Genomic DNA, 17551 nt, shown 5'->3' with positions numbered 1-17551 from the left:
CAGGGTTTTTGCCTCGCTCTGGACACCCGGTCAGCTCTGCCACCTCTCTCCCTTGCTTCCCACCTCTGAGAGTGGGCACATCCAGGGATTTCCTTCACCCGGGCCGGGGTCCAACCTCCGGCCATGGGCTTCCAGGTTCCTGAAAGCTCGCCAGCCTCAGGAGGACGTGGAAACTGGTCGCTGCCCCAGGGAAGCCGTGGGGCGCTGCTGCCTTTCACAGAGGTCCTTCCGGAGACTGGATCACTTCCTAAGACAGGCCCCTCTGACAGAGCCACTGTCCCCTTGAAAGACAAGCTTGGTCACTTGGACTGGTAGTGCTTTCTACTGCCCCTTGAATGCAGTTGCGTCTCTGATGTCCAGTCCTGCCTGGGGATTGAATTTGGTAGAAAGTTGGGGAACATTGTGTGAGGAGGGAGGTACTGTGTAAAGTGAGGAGGGAGCCTTGGGGAGCAGAGGGGTAGGAGGGGAGGCACCGGGGGAGGTGGATGATGACCAGAGGAGCGTTCTGTCTCGTGTGTATTTTACTTCTTCAGAACGCGTTTGAGCTGGACTAGGAGTTACTCTAGCAGTAGGCACTCACTTCGTCGTCTGTCGTATTCTTCATGTTTTCTGAGGATTGCAGAAGCCCAGAGGGAGCTTTCTGTATGAGGGCTTCAAAGAGTTTGATTTGAGATTTTAACGGAGCATGTCGTGCTTTGGAAAGAGGTCTAGAAGCAGATCCTTTAGATTTCAGCTTTTTAAAGGAGCTGAGACACCCAGGACTTCCCCAGCAAAGAGCAGCCAGTAAATTTTCAGATTAAGCGGTAACTGCATGCCAGAGTATATCAGCTGTGCTGTAGACACAGCGGGTGGGGAAGCGTCATGACCAGTGCTGCAGCCTTCACTGCAGTGGGGCCTCGTGTCACGATTTGTCACAAGCACTCTCTAGAGAGATGCAGAGGGCTCTCTGCAAGACACACATCCCGTAAATGGCAGGTGGGGTTTAGGAGGAGCCCTCTGGGGGTCATTTCCCCTGGGCCCCTGAGACCAGGACAGAGGAGCGGCCGGGCTTCCAGTCCTGGCTCTGTGAGGGGCTGAGCGAGTTTGGGTGAACACAAATACAGCATCACTAGGGGTCTGAGCATGGCTGTGGAGCATGTTGTCATGGTTTGGGGTGTGTCAGAATGGGCTCTTCCTGGGATCTCAGCACTTCCCTCCATCCAGCTCCGGAGAGTGCAGCCCCAGCTCCTGCACCAGTTGGAGGGCACTTCCGGACCAGAAGGCCCAGTAACTTCCCCCTCTGCTCGCTTGTTGTCCTCCTGCAGATCAAAGACACAGTGACGATGGACGCCGGGAGAGCCAACAAGGAGGCTGAAATCCTTCGAAAGCAGTGCAAGGCTCTGTGCCAGGAGCTGAAGGAAGCCCTCCAAGAGGCGGATGTGGCCAAGTGCCGGCGGGACTGGGCATTCCAGGAGCGGGACAAGATCGTGGCTGAGCGCGACAGCATCCGGTATGGGCGCTGGGGCCCCCACAGGCTTGGGTCTCCCCATGACACAGTGGGTCTGTGGGAGGGTCAGAGTCTTTACCACTTACTTCCAGGTCTGGTGGGAGTGACCTGGGTCGTCGTTCTCACTCTAGGTGATGCCCCAGTCTCGCCTCATAGTGAAAATTTGGAATTTTCCATTGCATCTCAACTTCCTATTTCCCTTCACCCTAGAGGTCCAAGTGCCTGCTGTGTCCAGAGCATAGACCCTCATGAAGTGGCACAAGGCCAGGCTTAGGGGGCTTCTGGTGCAACTGACGTTTCAGAAATGCATTCTTTTCTTTTAAACTTTGTATTTTGTGTTGGGGTGTAGCTGCTTAACAAACAACATGGTGGTAGTTTCAGGTGAACAGCGAAGGGACTCAGCCGTCCGTACACACGCCTCCACTCTCTCCCAGACTCGCCTCCCATCCAGGCTGGCACAGCACACTGAGCACAGCTCCCTGTGCCACACAGTCAGTCCCTGATGGTTATCCATTTTAAATATGGCGTTGTGTACATGTCCATCCCAAACTGTCTAACTTTCCCTTCCGCTCGTCCTTCCCCTCCCCACCCAGCAACCATAGGTTCATTCTGTAACTCTGTAAGTTTCTCTCTCTTTCTATTTGGTAAGTAAATTCATTTGTATCACAGAACTGCATTCTTACAGCCAGTATTCATTGGTTCCTGACAACCAATGGTCCCTTGAGCTTTGAGGAGACCCTGGGAGAGAAATAGCCTTTGAGGCTCCTGGGCACGTGTGATGCCTGTGAGGGGGCCGAGCAGTGTCATGGGACAGGGCAATGGTGGGAGGGAGATGCATGGACAGTAAACCCGTGGGGGTGTGCAGGGAACTGGGGGCCAGGTAGGGAGGTCTCCCCAGGAAGCATGGCATTCAAGCTAGAACTTAAGCTCGGGTGGCGTCTTTTCTAAATGGAGAAGGGGGATGGGTGCTGCAGCCTGAGGGACCATCGTGAACAAAGGTGGTTGGTGAACTCACGGCAGGCCTGGGACTGGGTGTGGCGTGAGTGGGGTGCACACTTACAGAGTCAGTAGGAGAAGCGGCTGACAGGGCTCCTGAGGGCAGGTGGTGAGGACCTCTGAAGGGAAGCCCTTGAGTGTAGACTTGGACCTTGGCCTGGAGGAAAGCTAGGAGAGGCCCTAGTGGCGTGGTGTTGCTGGTGATGACTGAGAACCTGGTCATTGAGACTTTTGGTAACTTGTGGCCGTTTGGAGAGACAGATGTACTCTGGGCTGATCGGGAGATGAAGGTTCAGGGTTGGAGGGGACTTGGGGCCATTGAGAGGTAGGGACCTGCTGCCCACTCAGGGTCCATCCGGTGGCAGGATGCAGTTCTGGAGGTGGCACAGAGCGCAGACTCCCCTGCTGCTGGGTCATCTGTCCCCACCTCCTGTCTGACTGACCAAGCTGATCCTGGGATCCCAGAGGCCATACGTTTGTTAGTAGAGACTTTTAAAGCCTACACTTTCTACCTGTACAGGGCTCGGGGCTGCAGAGATGCATAAGACATGATTTCTGTCCAAATGGGGGCTCCATCTACTTGTAGGGTGGAGGGCAACTCTAGAAAAACTTGCATGAAGCATGTGGTCGGTGCTGGAGCACCGGGGCTTGCCAGATGGGCTGGGAGCGGGAGCGTGGTGTTTGACCTCTGGTACACTGAGAGTGAAACTGTGGGACGAACGCTGGACTGCAGAGTGAGATGCTTGTTGCCTGGTAACCATGGGGTTGTCCCCTCTGCCAGGTCCAAGGTGCCCCTCTGACCCTGTGTGGGATTGGCCCGGGAGGTCTTGTCTCCAGACTCTCACGCACTCCTCTCGTGCATCAGGCATCCGGGGTGTTCAGGAGCATGGGCTGCAAGCTTCACTGCAGGCCGTAAGTCCTCCGCCCCCTGCTCCTCACAGTGACCTTGCCCTTTGCCCCCTCTGTCAGGACGCTCTGTGACAACCTGAGGCGGGAGCGGGACCGGGCAGTGAGTGAGCTGGCTGAGGCCCTGCGCAGCCTGGACGACACTCGCAAACAGAAGAACGACGTCAGCCGGGAGCTGAAGGAGCTCAAGTATGCTGGGGTGGGCGCTGCTGGGATGAGCTGGCACCCGGGGAGCACAGGGCCCCCTACCCTCAGGGCACAGCAGCCCCATGGGCAGGCCTGGCCGCCGGTCCCCTTTCTCGGTCAGTCCATAAAATGTGTCCCAGGGTTGCCTCTACGTTGAGAGTTGATTAGAAATCCTCAGACCAGCACAGAAGTAGCAGCGGCCCTTTGGTGAGCCTGTGGGGGTGGATGGGCACCGTGTGCACAGGGGCATCGGAAGGAAGGCCCTGCCCCGGGCGGTCCACTGGGGGACAAGCAAGCACGTGTTGTCCATTCATTCCCTCCCTCCCTCATTCACTCGCCAACTCAGCAAGGATTTGCAAGGTACGTGTTCTTTGTGGACCAGGCCCTGGGGGAGGCACAAGCCATTGGTCCCTGTGGGGCTCGCAGCACACGGAGACGGACCCAAGGCAGGGCCATCTGAGAGACCAGTATGCTATGGGACAGAAAGATGACAGATTGTGAAGCAGCGTTTGAAGGTGGTTGTTAACTACCACTCCAGTCTACTCTGCCTGTGCTATGTGGGGCGTCAGATAACTTGATTACAGCGCTGCTCCAGGGACGTCACTTCAGACTTGGTGGCCCCTCCCAGTGTATAGAAAATACAAAGATGCAAGCTGAAAAAGAGAAACTGGCAGATCCCAACAGCCATCATTGTAGTTCAGAACAGGAACCAGACTCTGTAGTTGAGAAGCAGGGGCTCTCTCTCTGTTCGTGAGACCTCCCAATCTGATAGGGTGGTGAGAAGCTAGCGAGTGTGCAAGCCTCACACACTCAAGCGAAGCCTTCCACAAGTGGGTGACTGCTTCCCCTTCCTCCTTGTTCAACAGCACCTCTTAACATGAGACAAACAGCTTCATTTGCTTAATGAAAACCCAGAAGCCCTGGGGCTTAAGCAGTCTAAGAAAATCCCAGAGGTTAAGAGGCAAACAGGCAGGCTCTCCAGGGACCCAGTCTGGATCTAGCAAGCGGTAGCATCAAATTAGGGCAAAGCCTGGAGCCCTGGATGCTTGAGCACGGGAAGAGGTTTTGTACAGTAATTGAGCCAGAATTGCCTGGAGCTTCTGAGGAATGTCAGGTTCCGTTTGTTTGTTTGTTCAGCACATTTGTATTTGCGCCTTCTCTGTGCTAAGTTCTCTTAACTGGTGGGATGCAGGCAAGGGACTTGCTGCTGCTGCCCAGGAAGCCCCCTGTCTGCAGAAGCAGCAGCCTTGCATAGTGGGTGAGAGCTGAGCCACGTGCAGTGAACGCGCAGCAGGAGTGTGTCAGGGCAGTAATGGTGAATTCGGAAGGTCGTCTGGGCCCAGGTTTTAGGAAGGAGGATGTTACTGGGGAAGATTACAAGGTTTTGAGTCTTTTTTCGTCCTCTTCCCTGGGTCTTTCTGAGAGCTAAAGCTTTTTATTTTGATCAAATCCAATGTATTGATTTTTTAAAAACTTTTAATGGATTATGTTATGTCTGAAAAACCCTTCATCTATTTTAGATCTCAAAGATTTTCTCCTATACTTTCCTTCTAGAAGTTTTATAGTTTTACATTCAAATCTGTGATAGAGCGCGAGTTAACCGTTACGTAAGGTGTGGGGTTCAGGCTGAGAGTCTGTTGCCGTGACGTCCACCTGCTCCAGCGCCCTCAGTTGAAGACGCTGCTTTCTTTGCGGAACTGCTTCTGTACCTTTTGTACTTTGTGGAGCTGATTCTGGGTCTTCTGTTCTGTTCTGCTGATCCAGGTCTCTGTCTTCCTGGCAGTTCCACACAGCCTTGATTTATGTAGCTGTATAAGTCTTGAAATCAAGTAGAAGGATCCCTCCCATTTTATTCTTCATTTAAAAAATCGGTTTAGTCATTCTAATTCCTTGCCTTTCCATATACATTTTAGAATAGTCTTGGCTACAGAAAGTCTTACTGGCATTTCTATCAGAATTGCATTAAGCCCCTACTTAGATAAATTTGGGGCAAATTTCTGAGACTTAAAAACTATGAAAACCCACCGATTCAGGAAGCCTTGACCTGACCTGACCCTCAGATTTATTAGGAAGCTGGTGTGTAGTGTGAGGGAGATGGGCATGGTCCACCTCGTTTCCCAGTGGACTCAGCTGGGATGCTTTGCCTCCCAGAGGGCCGTTGCCATGACTCCCTCTTCGTCCACAGGGAACAGATGGAATCCCAGTTGGAAAAGGAGGCCCGGTTCCGGCAGCTGATGGCCCACAGCTCGCACGACTCAGCCATCGACACAGACTCTATGGAGTGGGAGACAGAAGTTGTGGAGTTTGAAAGGGAGACGGTAAACTGCCCGCAGGTCTTTTTCTCCCCAGCTCTCCTCAACATGCAGGCTTGGGACGGAGGTGAGAGGGTAGCCGGCCCTCCTGCAGTGCCCTCCAGTTTCACGGCTGCTAGTTGGGAGGTCAGCTTTTCCTCCCAGGGTGCAGATGCATCCTTTGCCGGCACTTGTCCAAGCCAGGTAGCAGCTGCAGCTTGGCCTCCTGTGTCCCCCAGCAGATGCTGGCAGTGCGTGGAGAGCAGAGCTCGAGGGGCTGTGTGTCTGCAGTGGCAGAGAGGGGTGGATCACAGCTGCTCAGAGCTTTCATCCTGGGGACCAAGTGCCCCATCAGAGTGAAGGTTCAACCCCCGCATTGGAGTGAGTGGCCAGAGGTGTAAGAGCCAAGTGTTTCTCATCACTGCTTCAAGTGAGCTGTTGCTGCTGTTCTTGACAGGAGGATATTGACTTGAAAGCACTTGGGTTCGATATGGCAGAGGGTGTGAATGAGCCTTGTTTGCCGGGGGACTGTGGCATATTTGTCACTAAAGTGGACAAAGGAAGCATCGCTGATGGCCGCTTACGGTAAGTGTCAGGACCCCGGCTCTGGCGGGGAGGGGGAAGTTTCCCTTTGACCTAACGCAGAGGACCTGGGGGAGAGCCAGGTGACATTGATAAGATACTTCTTTTTTAAGAAAATTGTTTTTGGCTGTGCTGGCTCTTCATTGCTGCACAGCCTTTCTCTAGTTTCAGCGAGCAGGGGATACGCTCTGATTGTAGTGTGGAGGCCTCTCATTGCAGTGGCTTCTCTCATTGCCGGGCACAGGCTGCGGGGCACGTGGGCTCGGTAGGTGTAGTTCCCGGGCTCTAGAGCACAGGCCCAATAGTTGTGGCTCGCAGGCTTGGTGATTGCATGGCATGTGGATCTTCACGGATCAGGGATCGAACATTTTGTCTCCTGCATTGACGGGTGGGTTCTTTGCCACCGAGCCACCAGGGAGACCACCAGCTGGCATTTAAATGAACGCATCCCAGGATCTGGGGGGCTCTTAGAAGCAACCTGAAGCTTGCAGGTTCAACTGTTAACCCTGTTCTTAAAGGACATACTGCCTCCAAATTGCCTCTGAATCTGATCTTTCTCCTTTTGCTTCTGTGTGTTAAAGGGGGCTCAGGTGGTATGTGTGAGAGTCTAGAATATGCTTTGCTTGCTCATGCCATGACATAGTAATGATAATAACTAGCACCTACATAGTGCTTGGTGACTGCTAAGTTCAGTCACTTTATAGAATTCATTAACCTTTACAATTCCACGAGGTAGATGCTTGTTGCCTCCATTTTACAAATGAGAACCCTGAGGCCTAGAGGGGCTACATCACACTGCCCCTAAGTTGTAGCGCTTGGATTTGAACCCAGGCTGCAACATCCACAAGGTTAACTACTCTACTCTCTTAGAAGAGGAAATATTTCTGAATGTGTTTGTGGGGTACCTGCTTTCTGGTGTTCTGCTCCCGAGAAGGAGCAACAGGCATTCCCCTGGTCCCAAGGCTTTCTCAGGCAGTGACCTGGCTGTGCCCCTCCTCAGGGTCAATGACTGGCTGCTGAGAATCAACGACGTGGACCTCATCAACAAGGACAAGAAGCAGGCCATCAAGGCACTTCTCAATGGGGAGGGGGCCATCAACATGGTCGTGCGTCGGAGGAAGTCCCTGGGTGGGAAGGTGGTCACACCACTGCACATCAACCTGAGCGGGCATAAAGGTAGGGGCCGTGGAGATGGATAGGGTACCCTTTCTTGTGTAGAGAGGGTACGTGTGTTTTCAAGCGTACCTTATTCCCAGAACGAGGTATTGCAGTGTGTGCGCTTCCTGCCAGGGGACCATCTGGGTCTTGCATCTTGCTGTGACTGACTGACTGATTCACTAGACCAGACATGATCAGGCCCCTGGATGGTCTGACCTGGTTGGGGTGCTGAGATGGATAGTTCATAGTCTGCCAACATCCCTTTTATAAGTTGATCTCACAAAGATGAGGGGAGACAGCCAGAGGGCCGTTTGACCCTGGCGGGGGTTAACTGTGGGCCTCTGTGGTTTGCAGACAGTGGCATCAGTCTCGAGAATGGAGTGTATGCTGCCGCCGTGGTGCCCGGAAGCCCGGCTGCCAAGGAGGGGTCCCTTGCTGTGGGAGACAGGATCGTGGCCGTAAGTCTTGGGAACTCTTTCCCCAGTTCTAGACTCCCTGTCTCCCAGTTCCCACCCTGATGGCAACCACTTTTAACAATTCATTGTGTTTTTCTCTCCAAAACACTCAAAACTTATATCTCCCACTTTATTTTTTTGAAGCAACAAATGTTTATTATCTTACAGTTTAAGCTCCCACTTTTTTTTTTTTTAAACTTCAGATGTGGTCATAATATAGTGTGCTGCTGCTAACCTTGCTCTTTATTTTTAACAGCATGCCTTGAGGTTCTTCCAGATTTACATCTTTAAATCTGGTCTTTTCAATAAATTGCATGTTCTGTAGTGGCTGTTGAGCCAGTCCCCTGATGCACGGTCAGGACATTTTGCTTTTATAGCAGTGCTGCGTGGCCACTGCTGTGTCTTGCCATGGGGTATAGTTCCAGGGGGCGGAATTGCTGGCTCATAGGCTGTAAGCATTTATCCTGTGACCTGACCTTTCTTCATGTGCTCCAAGGAAGCTGTGGCCATTTCAGTCTCATCTTCAGTGTTTGGGGTAGCTTGTTATGTCACATCTTTGCCAGTGTTTTTTCAGATTTGGGGGCAAGCTGGAGTTTAAAAGCAATATGGGCGTTGTGAAAATTTTTAAGATGTAGGAAAGTTATAAAGAAAAACAAAACCAACCAAATTAATCTACCCTCCCAAGATAAAAACCAAAAAAATTAATCTACCAGTCCAAGATAATCACTCTGAATATATATTTTTAAGTTTTGATTTTCAGATAATTGCTGAGATAATTCAGTTGTGATATTAAGCAATATTTTAAAAGTTGCGAAGATAATACAGAAAGGTCCTGTATCCGCATCCTCTAGTTATGTCAGTTGGCTGCGTCTTATGTAACTGTGGCATCAAAACCAGACAGTAGATGCGGGCACAGGGTCTAAGTATAGATTTCTGTTGTTTTATCACATTTTAGATTAAGAAAAAAAAACCAAGATATAGAACTGTCCAATACTGCAAAGATCTCCCTCATGTTAACATTTATTTGTTTGTTTTTATAATTCTCTTTACTTTTAATTGATTGATGATTGCTTTACAATATTGGTTTGATTTCTGTCATACTTCAAAATGAATTACTCTTTATATTAACCTCCACAATCCTCAGCATGTTCCACCCCCCACCCCCTGTCATAACTCTGGCAACTAATTTGTTCTCCAGCTCCATAATTCTGTCATTTGGAGGACATTGTATAAGTAGAATTTAGAGTACATGCCCATTTGAGATAGCCTTTTTCACTTGGCTTTATGCTGTGAGCCCTGTCACGTGGTTGGCTGTGCTGATGGAATGGCCCGTGGTGCCGAGCAGTGCTCCATCAAGAGCACTGCCCAGCATCGCCGGTCATCTGCTGCATATACACTTTTAAAAAGGATTGGAACGAGTCTGAGAGGGATGTGGCCAGAGACTCAGGCATATGGGTTGTGGGAGTCTTTGTGATGATACTTGGTGTCACGTGGTTCCTCTGTGGTCTCCCACACCGTGATCTCATTTTCAGTCTCCTCCCACTCCTGGGGGGTCAAACATGTTTTTCTTCCTTTTTGCGTGTGAAGGAGTTCTGAGCCACGGTCCAGCATCACACAGCAGGAAGCAGCAGGGTGGGATGCTCCCTGGGACCCCTGGAATTCTGGTCCCAGCCAGACAAGTCCCGTCCCCAGAGCGCTCTTAAGGCTGTGTATTTCATTTGCTTCAGAAGCCCCGTAACTGGACTTTGAGGGCCTTACTGGTGAGGGGCTTTCTCTCCTTTGCCAGCTCCAGACACGGGCACCTTACATAACCAGGCCCACTGTCCAGCATGGGTCAGCAGCTGGGCAGAACCCCTGGCCTGGCACGAGCCTGATGGGCTCTTTGTTGGCTCTAGATCAATGGCATTGCACTGGACAACAAGTCTCTGAATGAGTGTGAGTCTCTGCTGCGGAGCTGCCAGGACTCCCTGACCCTGTCCCTCCTGAAGGTAAGGACCCCACCCTGCACTGGCTCTGCTCTCGCTATCTGTGGGGCGGGCAGAGCCTCAGCTCTGTGTACCCGAGCTGCTTTTCCACATCACTGGGATCCTTGGGGAAAAAGTCTTGATTTCTAAGTCTAGGGTGTGCACTAACCCTGACTGGATCCTGGTTTAAAAACCAAAAACAAACAAACAACCCAGCTATGAAGGATGTTTGGATCGGGACTGGATAATTAGGTGATCTTAGGAAATTTTTACTTTTCCTGGGTATGATAATGGTGTTGAGATTATATAGGAGAATGGCTTCATTTGAGGGAAAGGCATGTTGAAGCTGTTAGGGTGAAATGTCATAATATTTGTAACTTATTTGCAAATCTTCTGCAGGGTAAATAGGTATAGACAATCTGGCAAAATATTGTTGACTCTAAATGGATTTAAGGGCATTTGTTGTGCTTTCCTGTCAGCTTTTCTAAGAAGGCTGGAAACAGGCTCATCTACTTTATTAAGAGATATTTTAAAGTATTATTTAAAAATTCATAGGCTTTTAGGGGAGCAGTTTCGGGTTTATAGAGAAGTTATGTTAGTACAGAGAGTCCTCATATTAGCCACTCTGTTTCTCCTGTTCATTTAGCGTCAGTGGGGGTGCATTTGTTGCCACTGATGAGCCGGTATTCATACATTAGTATTAACTGAGGTGTTCAGTTGACATGAGGATTCGCTTTTGGAGTACATTCTGTGGGTTGGGACAAGTGTATAAGGACATGTATCCACCAGCACACTACCGTAGAGAATAATTTTACTGCTCTAAAGATCTCTGGGGCTTCACCTATCCATCCCCCTCCTCCCCTGTAACCCTTGGCAGCCTCTGATCTTTTTACTATCTTCGTAGTTTTCTGTTTTCCAAAATGTCATATAGCTAGCCTCTGTAGCATTTTCAGATTGGCTTCTTTCACTCTGTAATATGCATTTAAGGTTCCCTGAGTGTCTTCTCGTGGCCTGATAGGTTGTTTCTTTTTATCGCTGAATAATATGCCATTGCCTTGGCATACTATAAGAAATATCTTTAAGAATGAAGCTTTTACATTTTGTTTAATCATTTAAAAAACTAGGCAGAACACAATACAAGTGATTTCAGAAAACGCTCAAACCAGGGAACTTTGTGTCTCTCCTGTGGGTTCATAGCGGCCAGGCTGTAAACAAGCCTCACCCACGGGCGAGGCGTGCACCTGTACGCCTGTCCGTCTGTCCAACTTTGGGGTGTGTGTGGCCCATTCCCTCCCATGGCTTTACCTCCAGGGATGTTTTTTGTTGACAGCTCCAGGTCCTGTCGTCTCACCCTCTCTCTTCCTCACTCTTTTGCAACCCCTACTTAGGTGTTCCCTCAGAGCGCCTCATGGAGCGGCCAGAATATCTTTGAAAACATCAAGGATTCTGATAAGATGCTGAGCTACCGAGCCCATGGCCCAGAGGTCCAGGCTCAGAATAAACGGAATTTGATGCAGCACAACAACTCCACACAGACAGACATCTTCTGTGCGGACAGGCTGGAAGACAGGAAGGAGTTGGGCCCCCCCGGAGGCAGCAGCTCCTTCCTGCACAAGCCGTTCCCCGGGGGACCCTTCTCCGTCTCCCCCCAGGCTTGTCCCAGCGCGTCCGAGCGCAGCCTGAGCTCCTTCCGCTCGGATGCCTCGGGGGAGCGTGGCTATGGGCCGGCAGACATGCGCAGCCGGCGGCCACTGCTGCCCTTCGAGACTGAGGTGGGCCCCTGTGGGGCGGCGGAGGCCCCCCTGGACAAGGCAGAGCCTGACAACACCCACAGCGGTGGGACCTGGCCCAAGGCTGTGCTCAGCTCCGTGGCGGGGCCCGAGAAGCTCTCTGTTTACAGGAAGCCAAAGCAAAGAAAATCTATCTTTGACCCAAACACTTTCAAACGCCCCCAGACACCCCCCAAAATAGACTACTTGCTCCCAGGCTCTGGGCCTGCCCATTCCCCCTTGCCCTCCAAGAGGGTGGGACCTCTGACGCCCCCAAAACCTCCCAGGAGGGGTGACTCCATTAAGTTCCAGCACAAGCTGGAAACCAGTTCTGAGTCAGAGGCCACTCTGGTGGGCAGCTCCCCATCCACCAGCCCCCCGAGCGCCCTGCCCCCTGACGTGGACCCTGGGGATCCCATGCACGCCTCGCCCCCTCGCAAGGCCAGGGTCCGCATCGCTTCAAGTTACTGCCCTGAAGGGGACAGGGACTCTTCCTACCTGCCAGCCAAGAAGTCCTGTGACGAGGACCTCACCTCCCAGAAGGTAGAGGAGCTGGGGCAGAAGCGCCGCCGGCCCAAGTCCGCGCCCATCATTCGGCCTAAGCTCGCTCCAGTCGTGATCCCTGCTCAATTCCTGGAGGTGGTGCTTGACCCGGGGTGGATTAGGGCCAGCTGGAGGAGGGTGGGGCAGTGGGCTGTGAGCACTCCATGAAGAGGCCTGTGCTCGCCTGTACCGGCGACCCCCAGCTCAGGCTTAGCCCTGGCTCTTCTGTTTTAGCTCTCAGCACCTGCTTGGGGGCGGGGGTAGTGGGTAGATGCCAACAGGAAGCAGACTCCCTTAGGAGACTGGAATGTCCCCTGAGGCGTGCATGATGGTGGTAACATGATGCCAGGAGAGGAGCATCATCTTGGGTGTGGGCTGTGGTTTGCTTATCTAGCAAGAAGCTTTTGAACTTTTACAATGGAACCGGGTGGTAGGGACCTACCTTGAAGAGCCTAGGGAGACAATATAGCACATGTGAATCTGTTAGCTGGCAGCAGGACAGGTGAGTTTTTGCAGGTGCTGTGGTCATTTCTAGGAGGGAAAGATGGCTATAAGCAGGAGAACAAATCTATGCTTCTCTCGGCAGACACAGAGCTTCACGTGGCTGGGCAAATCATGTGGGGTTGTTATAGACATGTGCCTGAGGCATACATGTGTTCTACTTTCTACACACAAAATCTGTTTCTTTGAAAGAACAGATTCTTTCTCTGTGGTTTTCTTTCAAAGTATTTTTGAAGGAACTTCTACTCTTTCATATGTGTTAAGACAACATGAATGAATAGCGAGCTATGAACTCTCCCAGGTGTCACTGCATGTGTCCAAGTGGGAGAAGCTAGGTCGTAGAGGACAGAAATTGCTTGCTGGTGCCCGTGTGTTTCCCTGTTTCCAGCCACTGCCTCTTGCCTTTGGTTCTGCAGGAGCAGAAGTGCACCCCGGCCAGTGGAGAGCTCTCCCCAGATCTCCAGGAGTGGGCCCCTTACTCTCCTGGACATTCCAGCCGGCACAGCAACCCTCCGTTCTACCCCAGCAGGGCATCTGTGGGTGAGCTGGCAGGGCAGGGCTGGGGAGGAGGGTCGACGTGGGCTCACAAGGCCACCCGGCCTCAGGGAGAGTGGAGACGGTCGTTTCAGGGAGCTGCTGCATGTCCTCAACAGAGCAGTCCAAAAGGTTTAGCAGTTGCTGACCTACCTGGAGTGTTTCGTCTTGTATCAGTGACATTTTTTAGCTTTTCAGAGCATTTTCTGCCCATGGCAGTCTGGGAAATAGGCAGCACTGAAGAGAGTTCTCCTGCTTTATGATGGAGAAGGGCCAGATGCTTGCATAGGTCCGGGGCTAGCTGGGTATTGCAGGGCAGATGTCTCACCCTACCCGTTTCCAGGCACGGTGCCCCGGAGTCTGGCCCCGAGCACTGTGAGCTCCGTCCTGAGGAACCCCATCTACACCGTGCGCAGCCACAGGGTCGGCCCTTGCAGCTCTCCACCCATCCCCAGAGAGGCTGGCCCCCACGGGCTGCACCCCAGGTATGTGAGGCCGCCCACGCCTCCCTGAACCCCAGCCATCCCAGCCTACCTGGGTGTAAAGCCACTGTACACAGAGGGGCTCTGTATGGGGAAGGGACTTGGTAGAGTAGCACTGGGACCCCAGGGAAAGTAAACTTTAAGGTCACTCTCTTCATTTACCAACATGGAGCTTGAAAAGGTATTTATAGGAAGATGGTAGTGATGGCAGGTGATACCTGAGTGCCAGGCAGTATGCTCGGACGTTTATAAGCATCATCTCACTTGATTGCTATAGCAACCTTGCTCTTAACTGTCTTTGGTTGATAGATCAGAATGGAGCCTTAAAAACTGAATAGATTGATGCAAGATCACTCACTGCTTCAGTTTTTAAGATTTTAATTGATCATCTACTACATGCCACAGACTGCGATAGTTCTTTATAGTGGAAAATTAAGCAGATAAACTTCCTCTCCTATGGCATTTGTGTTCAAGTGGTGGGGGTGGGGGGCGGGTGTAAAAAAAAAAAAAAGAGAGAGAACAGAACCACTCAGATCAGATGGTGCTGAGTGACCTTGAAGACCCTAAAATGTCAACAGATTAGGCTGTGAGAAGTTAGATTGGGCCATGGGGAGGACCCCATGCAGGGGGATGCTGCCATGACCAGAGGGGCAAGAGGAGGCCAGTCGCACAGGACTTGGGGAGGAGCTTCTGGGAAGGAGGGCCGTGGGTGCTGTAGCCCAGGTGTCTGAGACAGAGGTGATGGGCTCAAGGGACAGAGTAGGAGAGCCCGGGAGAGAGATGGTGAGTCAGGAGGAAGGCACAAACCCTGTAGGGCCTGTGGCCATGATGCAGTTTGGGTTTTATCCTGAGTGCAGTGAAGACCACTGGAAGGCTGCAAGCACTGACGAGATGGAGTCTCACAGCTAGAGGAGGTCACTGTTGGGCAGGCCAGCCCTGACCTGGGCTATGTCGTCTCCCCGCCCTCCACTCTCCAGTCTCCTGGGCGGGCTTTCCTGAGGGAGGTGCAGGACTCTGTCCTCGGTGCCGTCCAGCTTCGCCCTGCCCACCTTCTGCAGGATTCAGGCCTTCTGCAGTCCCTTCTGCCTGGTCCTGGCCCGGGGCTTGCAGGGCCCTCTGTGCGCGGCTGTGGGTGGTCAGTGTCCTCAGCTGCCCGGGAGCGGCTTCTGGGTTGCTTTGAGCTGGCAGAGGGCCTCGGGAAAGCCAGTCACTTGGTCCCATCCTGGTCTTCCTCCCGAGCTCCTCACCTGTCTGCTTCTCACACAGTGTCCAGCACCAGGGCCGCCTCAGCCTGGACCTGAGCCCCAGGGCCTGCAGCGACTGCTCTGACATGAGAGCCTCCCATGGGTCCAACTCCCTGCCCTCCAGTGCCCGCCTTGGTAAGTACGCTACTGGAGCCTTCTCGCCGGAGCAGGCACCAGCCTTCCTTTGCATCCACACCCTCATGCCCAGACCTCCCGGTGGCCCCTCTCCTGACCTGGGGCCGAGGCTGACTCCATTCTGCACCCAGAGCCCTTTCCTGTGGCCTTCCTGCAGCTTCCCACGGTGGCCATGCAGTTGCTCTGATGATCTCTAGCCCAGGAGCCCTGCTCCTACCCTGAGGTCATTCTGGGGGATGTTGCGTTGCTGTTCAGAGAATGCCACCTGGAGTCGAGCCTGACAGTTATCCCAGAAGGACACTCGTGTGGGGCTGCTTCCAGCCTTGTGGAGACAAGACCACAGTGACTTTTGTCACCTGGGTTACCGTCTGCTCGGGGCTGGAGCCAGACTTGATACCGTTCTGCGGCAGCCTCCCCCTGCACAGATTATTCACATGCTGGGGACTGAGCGTCTGCTTTCCCTGACGGTCCCACGTTGAGACACCCCCAGGGACAAATGGCCGGGCCCGCTTACTTCTGTGTAACCGTGTATCTTTCCTGACCCCTAGGGTGGTGGGGAGGGAGTGAGGGGCACTGTTCAGTCACAAGCCTAAGCTTTTGTCTTCTTGTGGAGCCACAGGGTCTTCCAGCAATTTGCAGTTCAAGGCAGAACGCATTAAAATCCCATCGACGCCGAGATACCCGCGGTCTGTCGTGGGCTCTGACAGAGGTGAGGTCTTCCTCAGTGCTTCCCTCCCCTGCTGGCCCCTCCGTCCTCAAGGTGGGGGCTCTGGGCACCGCTCACAGCTCCCCCACTACCTCCGCCATCAGTAATGGCCGGCAGGGCAGGCCTCAGGCACCTGCGCTCACGGCCGTGTGTCTGGGCCGTCTGGCCCGCACCCGCCCGCCCCGCAGGCTCGCTGTCGCACTCGGAGTGCAGCACACCCCCGCAGTCTCCCCTCAGCGTAGAAGGCCTGTCCTCCTGTAGCCAGTCCCAGACCTCAGCCGCCACGTTGCCCAGGATTGCTGTCAACCCTGCTGCCCCCGGGGAGCGCAGGAAGGACAGGTGAGCAGGCCCGGGGGACGGGCGCCCCTGCGGTGGGCCAGCGCTGAGTCCTGGGAGGTGCCGGGGGTTGGGGAGGGCCCACAGAGTTGACGTCCAGCGAGGCCGCTGCGGCTTGGGTCGCCTCGCATTCGCTGGTGTCTTGCTGCAGGACGTCATGAGGGAGTCCTGTGCGCTCCTGATGCTGGAGGAGGGGCGCACCTGGCTGGCCAGGGAGGCAGGGTGAGCTCTTACACTGAGTGCCCGCAGGCGGAGGTGGGGGGCTCCAGCAAGTGATGCTGGCGTCGACCTGACATTGTGATGGAGTGATGCCATTCACTACCTCCCAGGCCCTTGTTTAAGCACTGTCCACATAGTAAGTTGTGCAATCCTCGTGTAACCCCGTGATCAGCAGTGTCAGCACTGACCCCATGTAAGGGGAGGAGACTGAAGTTGGGAATTTGGAGTAGTCTGTCTGTGCTCACTTGGTTAGCGATCAGCCTACCTTAATTAGAATCAGACTCGTTCTTATCCTTTGCTTTTTGACCCCAGAACATAGCTGCATTGCTTGACCTCTGCCCCCAAGCTTATTGTGAGATAAAACACACGTAGGAAAAAAAAGTGTATGAGGCATACACGTACAACTTAGCCATTTATTGGTTCATTTTGAAAAGCAGCTGTCCCTCCAGACGTGCCTCTTCTCAGGGCCATCCCTCCCTGCACAAACTCTGTGGGCTCCTCATCCGCTTCAGTTGTTCTTTAGAGTGGGATTCACCAGGTCGGATTTCTATTTAAAGGGTTCTCTCTAGATGGTAGTGGGAGATAGGATTAAGCTCAAACTTACCTTTATTTAATTACTTGCAAGGACTGCAGCTCCCCTGGTGGCTCAGATAGTAAAGAATCTGCCTTCAGTGCAGGAGACGCAGGTTCAATCCCTGGGTCGAGAAGATGCCCTGCAGAAGGCAACGGCAACACACTCCAGTATTCTTGCCTGGGAAATACCATGGACAGAGGAGCCTTGTGGGCTACAGTCCACAGGGTCCTAAAGAGTCAGACACAACTGAATGACCAAGGACTAGAGCTACTTTCCTCTACTTCAGTCCAAAAAGCCGAGGGCCCTTGTAGCTATGAGCCATAGAAACGATGCTGCTGGCTGGGCCCGTCATTAAGAAAACCTCATCTGACTTGACAGTCTGAACTTGTGAGACAGCACACCAAGCAAGTGTGAACTGGAGCGCAGCTTGTGCCTGTAACTGCCAGCAGGCCCCCGGGGGGTCAGGCGCAGTTTGTATGGATGT

General features: G+C 52.9%; 1 protein-coding gene across 5 annotated transcripts in view; it reads left to right on the top strand.

Annotated features, from left to right (window-relative positions):
* DLG5 (discs large MAGUK scaffold protein 5) overlaps positions 1–17551 on the top strand; it is a 121885-nt gene that overhangs the window by 86625 nt on the left and 17709 nt on the right. For 3 of the 5 annotated variants that reach the window (XM_061405434.1, XM_061405433.1, XM_061405437.1), the window contains 13 exons: positions 1305–1489; positions 3452–3577; positions 5760–5892; positions 6323–6450; positions 7448–7623; positions 7960–8063; positions 9956–10048; positions 11413–12432; positions 13254–13377; positions 13715–13856; positions 15120–15232; positions 15852–15941; positions 16127–16277. In XM_061405434.1, coding sequence (XP_061261418.1) covers positions 1305–1489; positions 3452–3577; positions 5760–5892; positions 6323–6450; positions 7448–7623; positions 7960–8063; positions 9956–10048; positions 11413–12432; positions 13254–13377; positions 13715–13856; positions 15120–15232; positions 15852–15941; positions 16127–16277 — 2585 coding nt within the window. The remainder of the gene's footprint in view (positions 1–1304; positions 1490–3451; positions 3578–5759; positions 5893–6322; positions 6451–7447; positions 7624–7959; positions 8064–9955; positions 10049–11412; positions 12433–13253; positions 13378–13714; positions 13857–15119; positions 15233–15851; positions 15942–16126; positions 16278–17551) is intronic. The other 2 variants (XM_061405436.1, XM_061405438.1) reach the window with 2 other exon arrangements.

The sequence above is a fragment of the Bos javanicus genome, chromosome 28, assembly GCF_032452875.1.
Source record: "Bos javanicus breed banteng chromosome 28, ARS-OSU_banteng_1.0, whole genome shotgun sequence".
In the NCBI taxonomy this organism is placed as follows: domain Eukaryota; kingdom Metazoa; phylum Chordata; class Mammalia; order Artiodactyla; family Bovidae; genus Bos; species Bos javanicus.
Note: the sequence above shows the minus strand (reverse complement) of the source record. Positions and strands in the feature narration are given on the sequence as shown.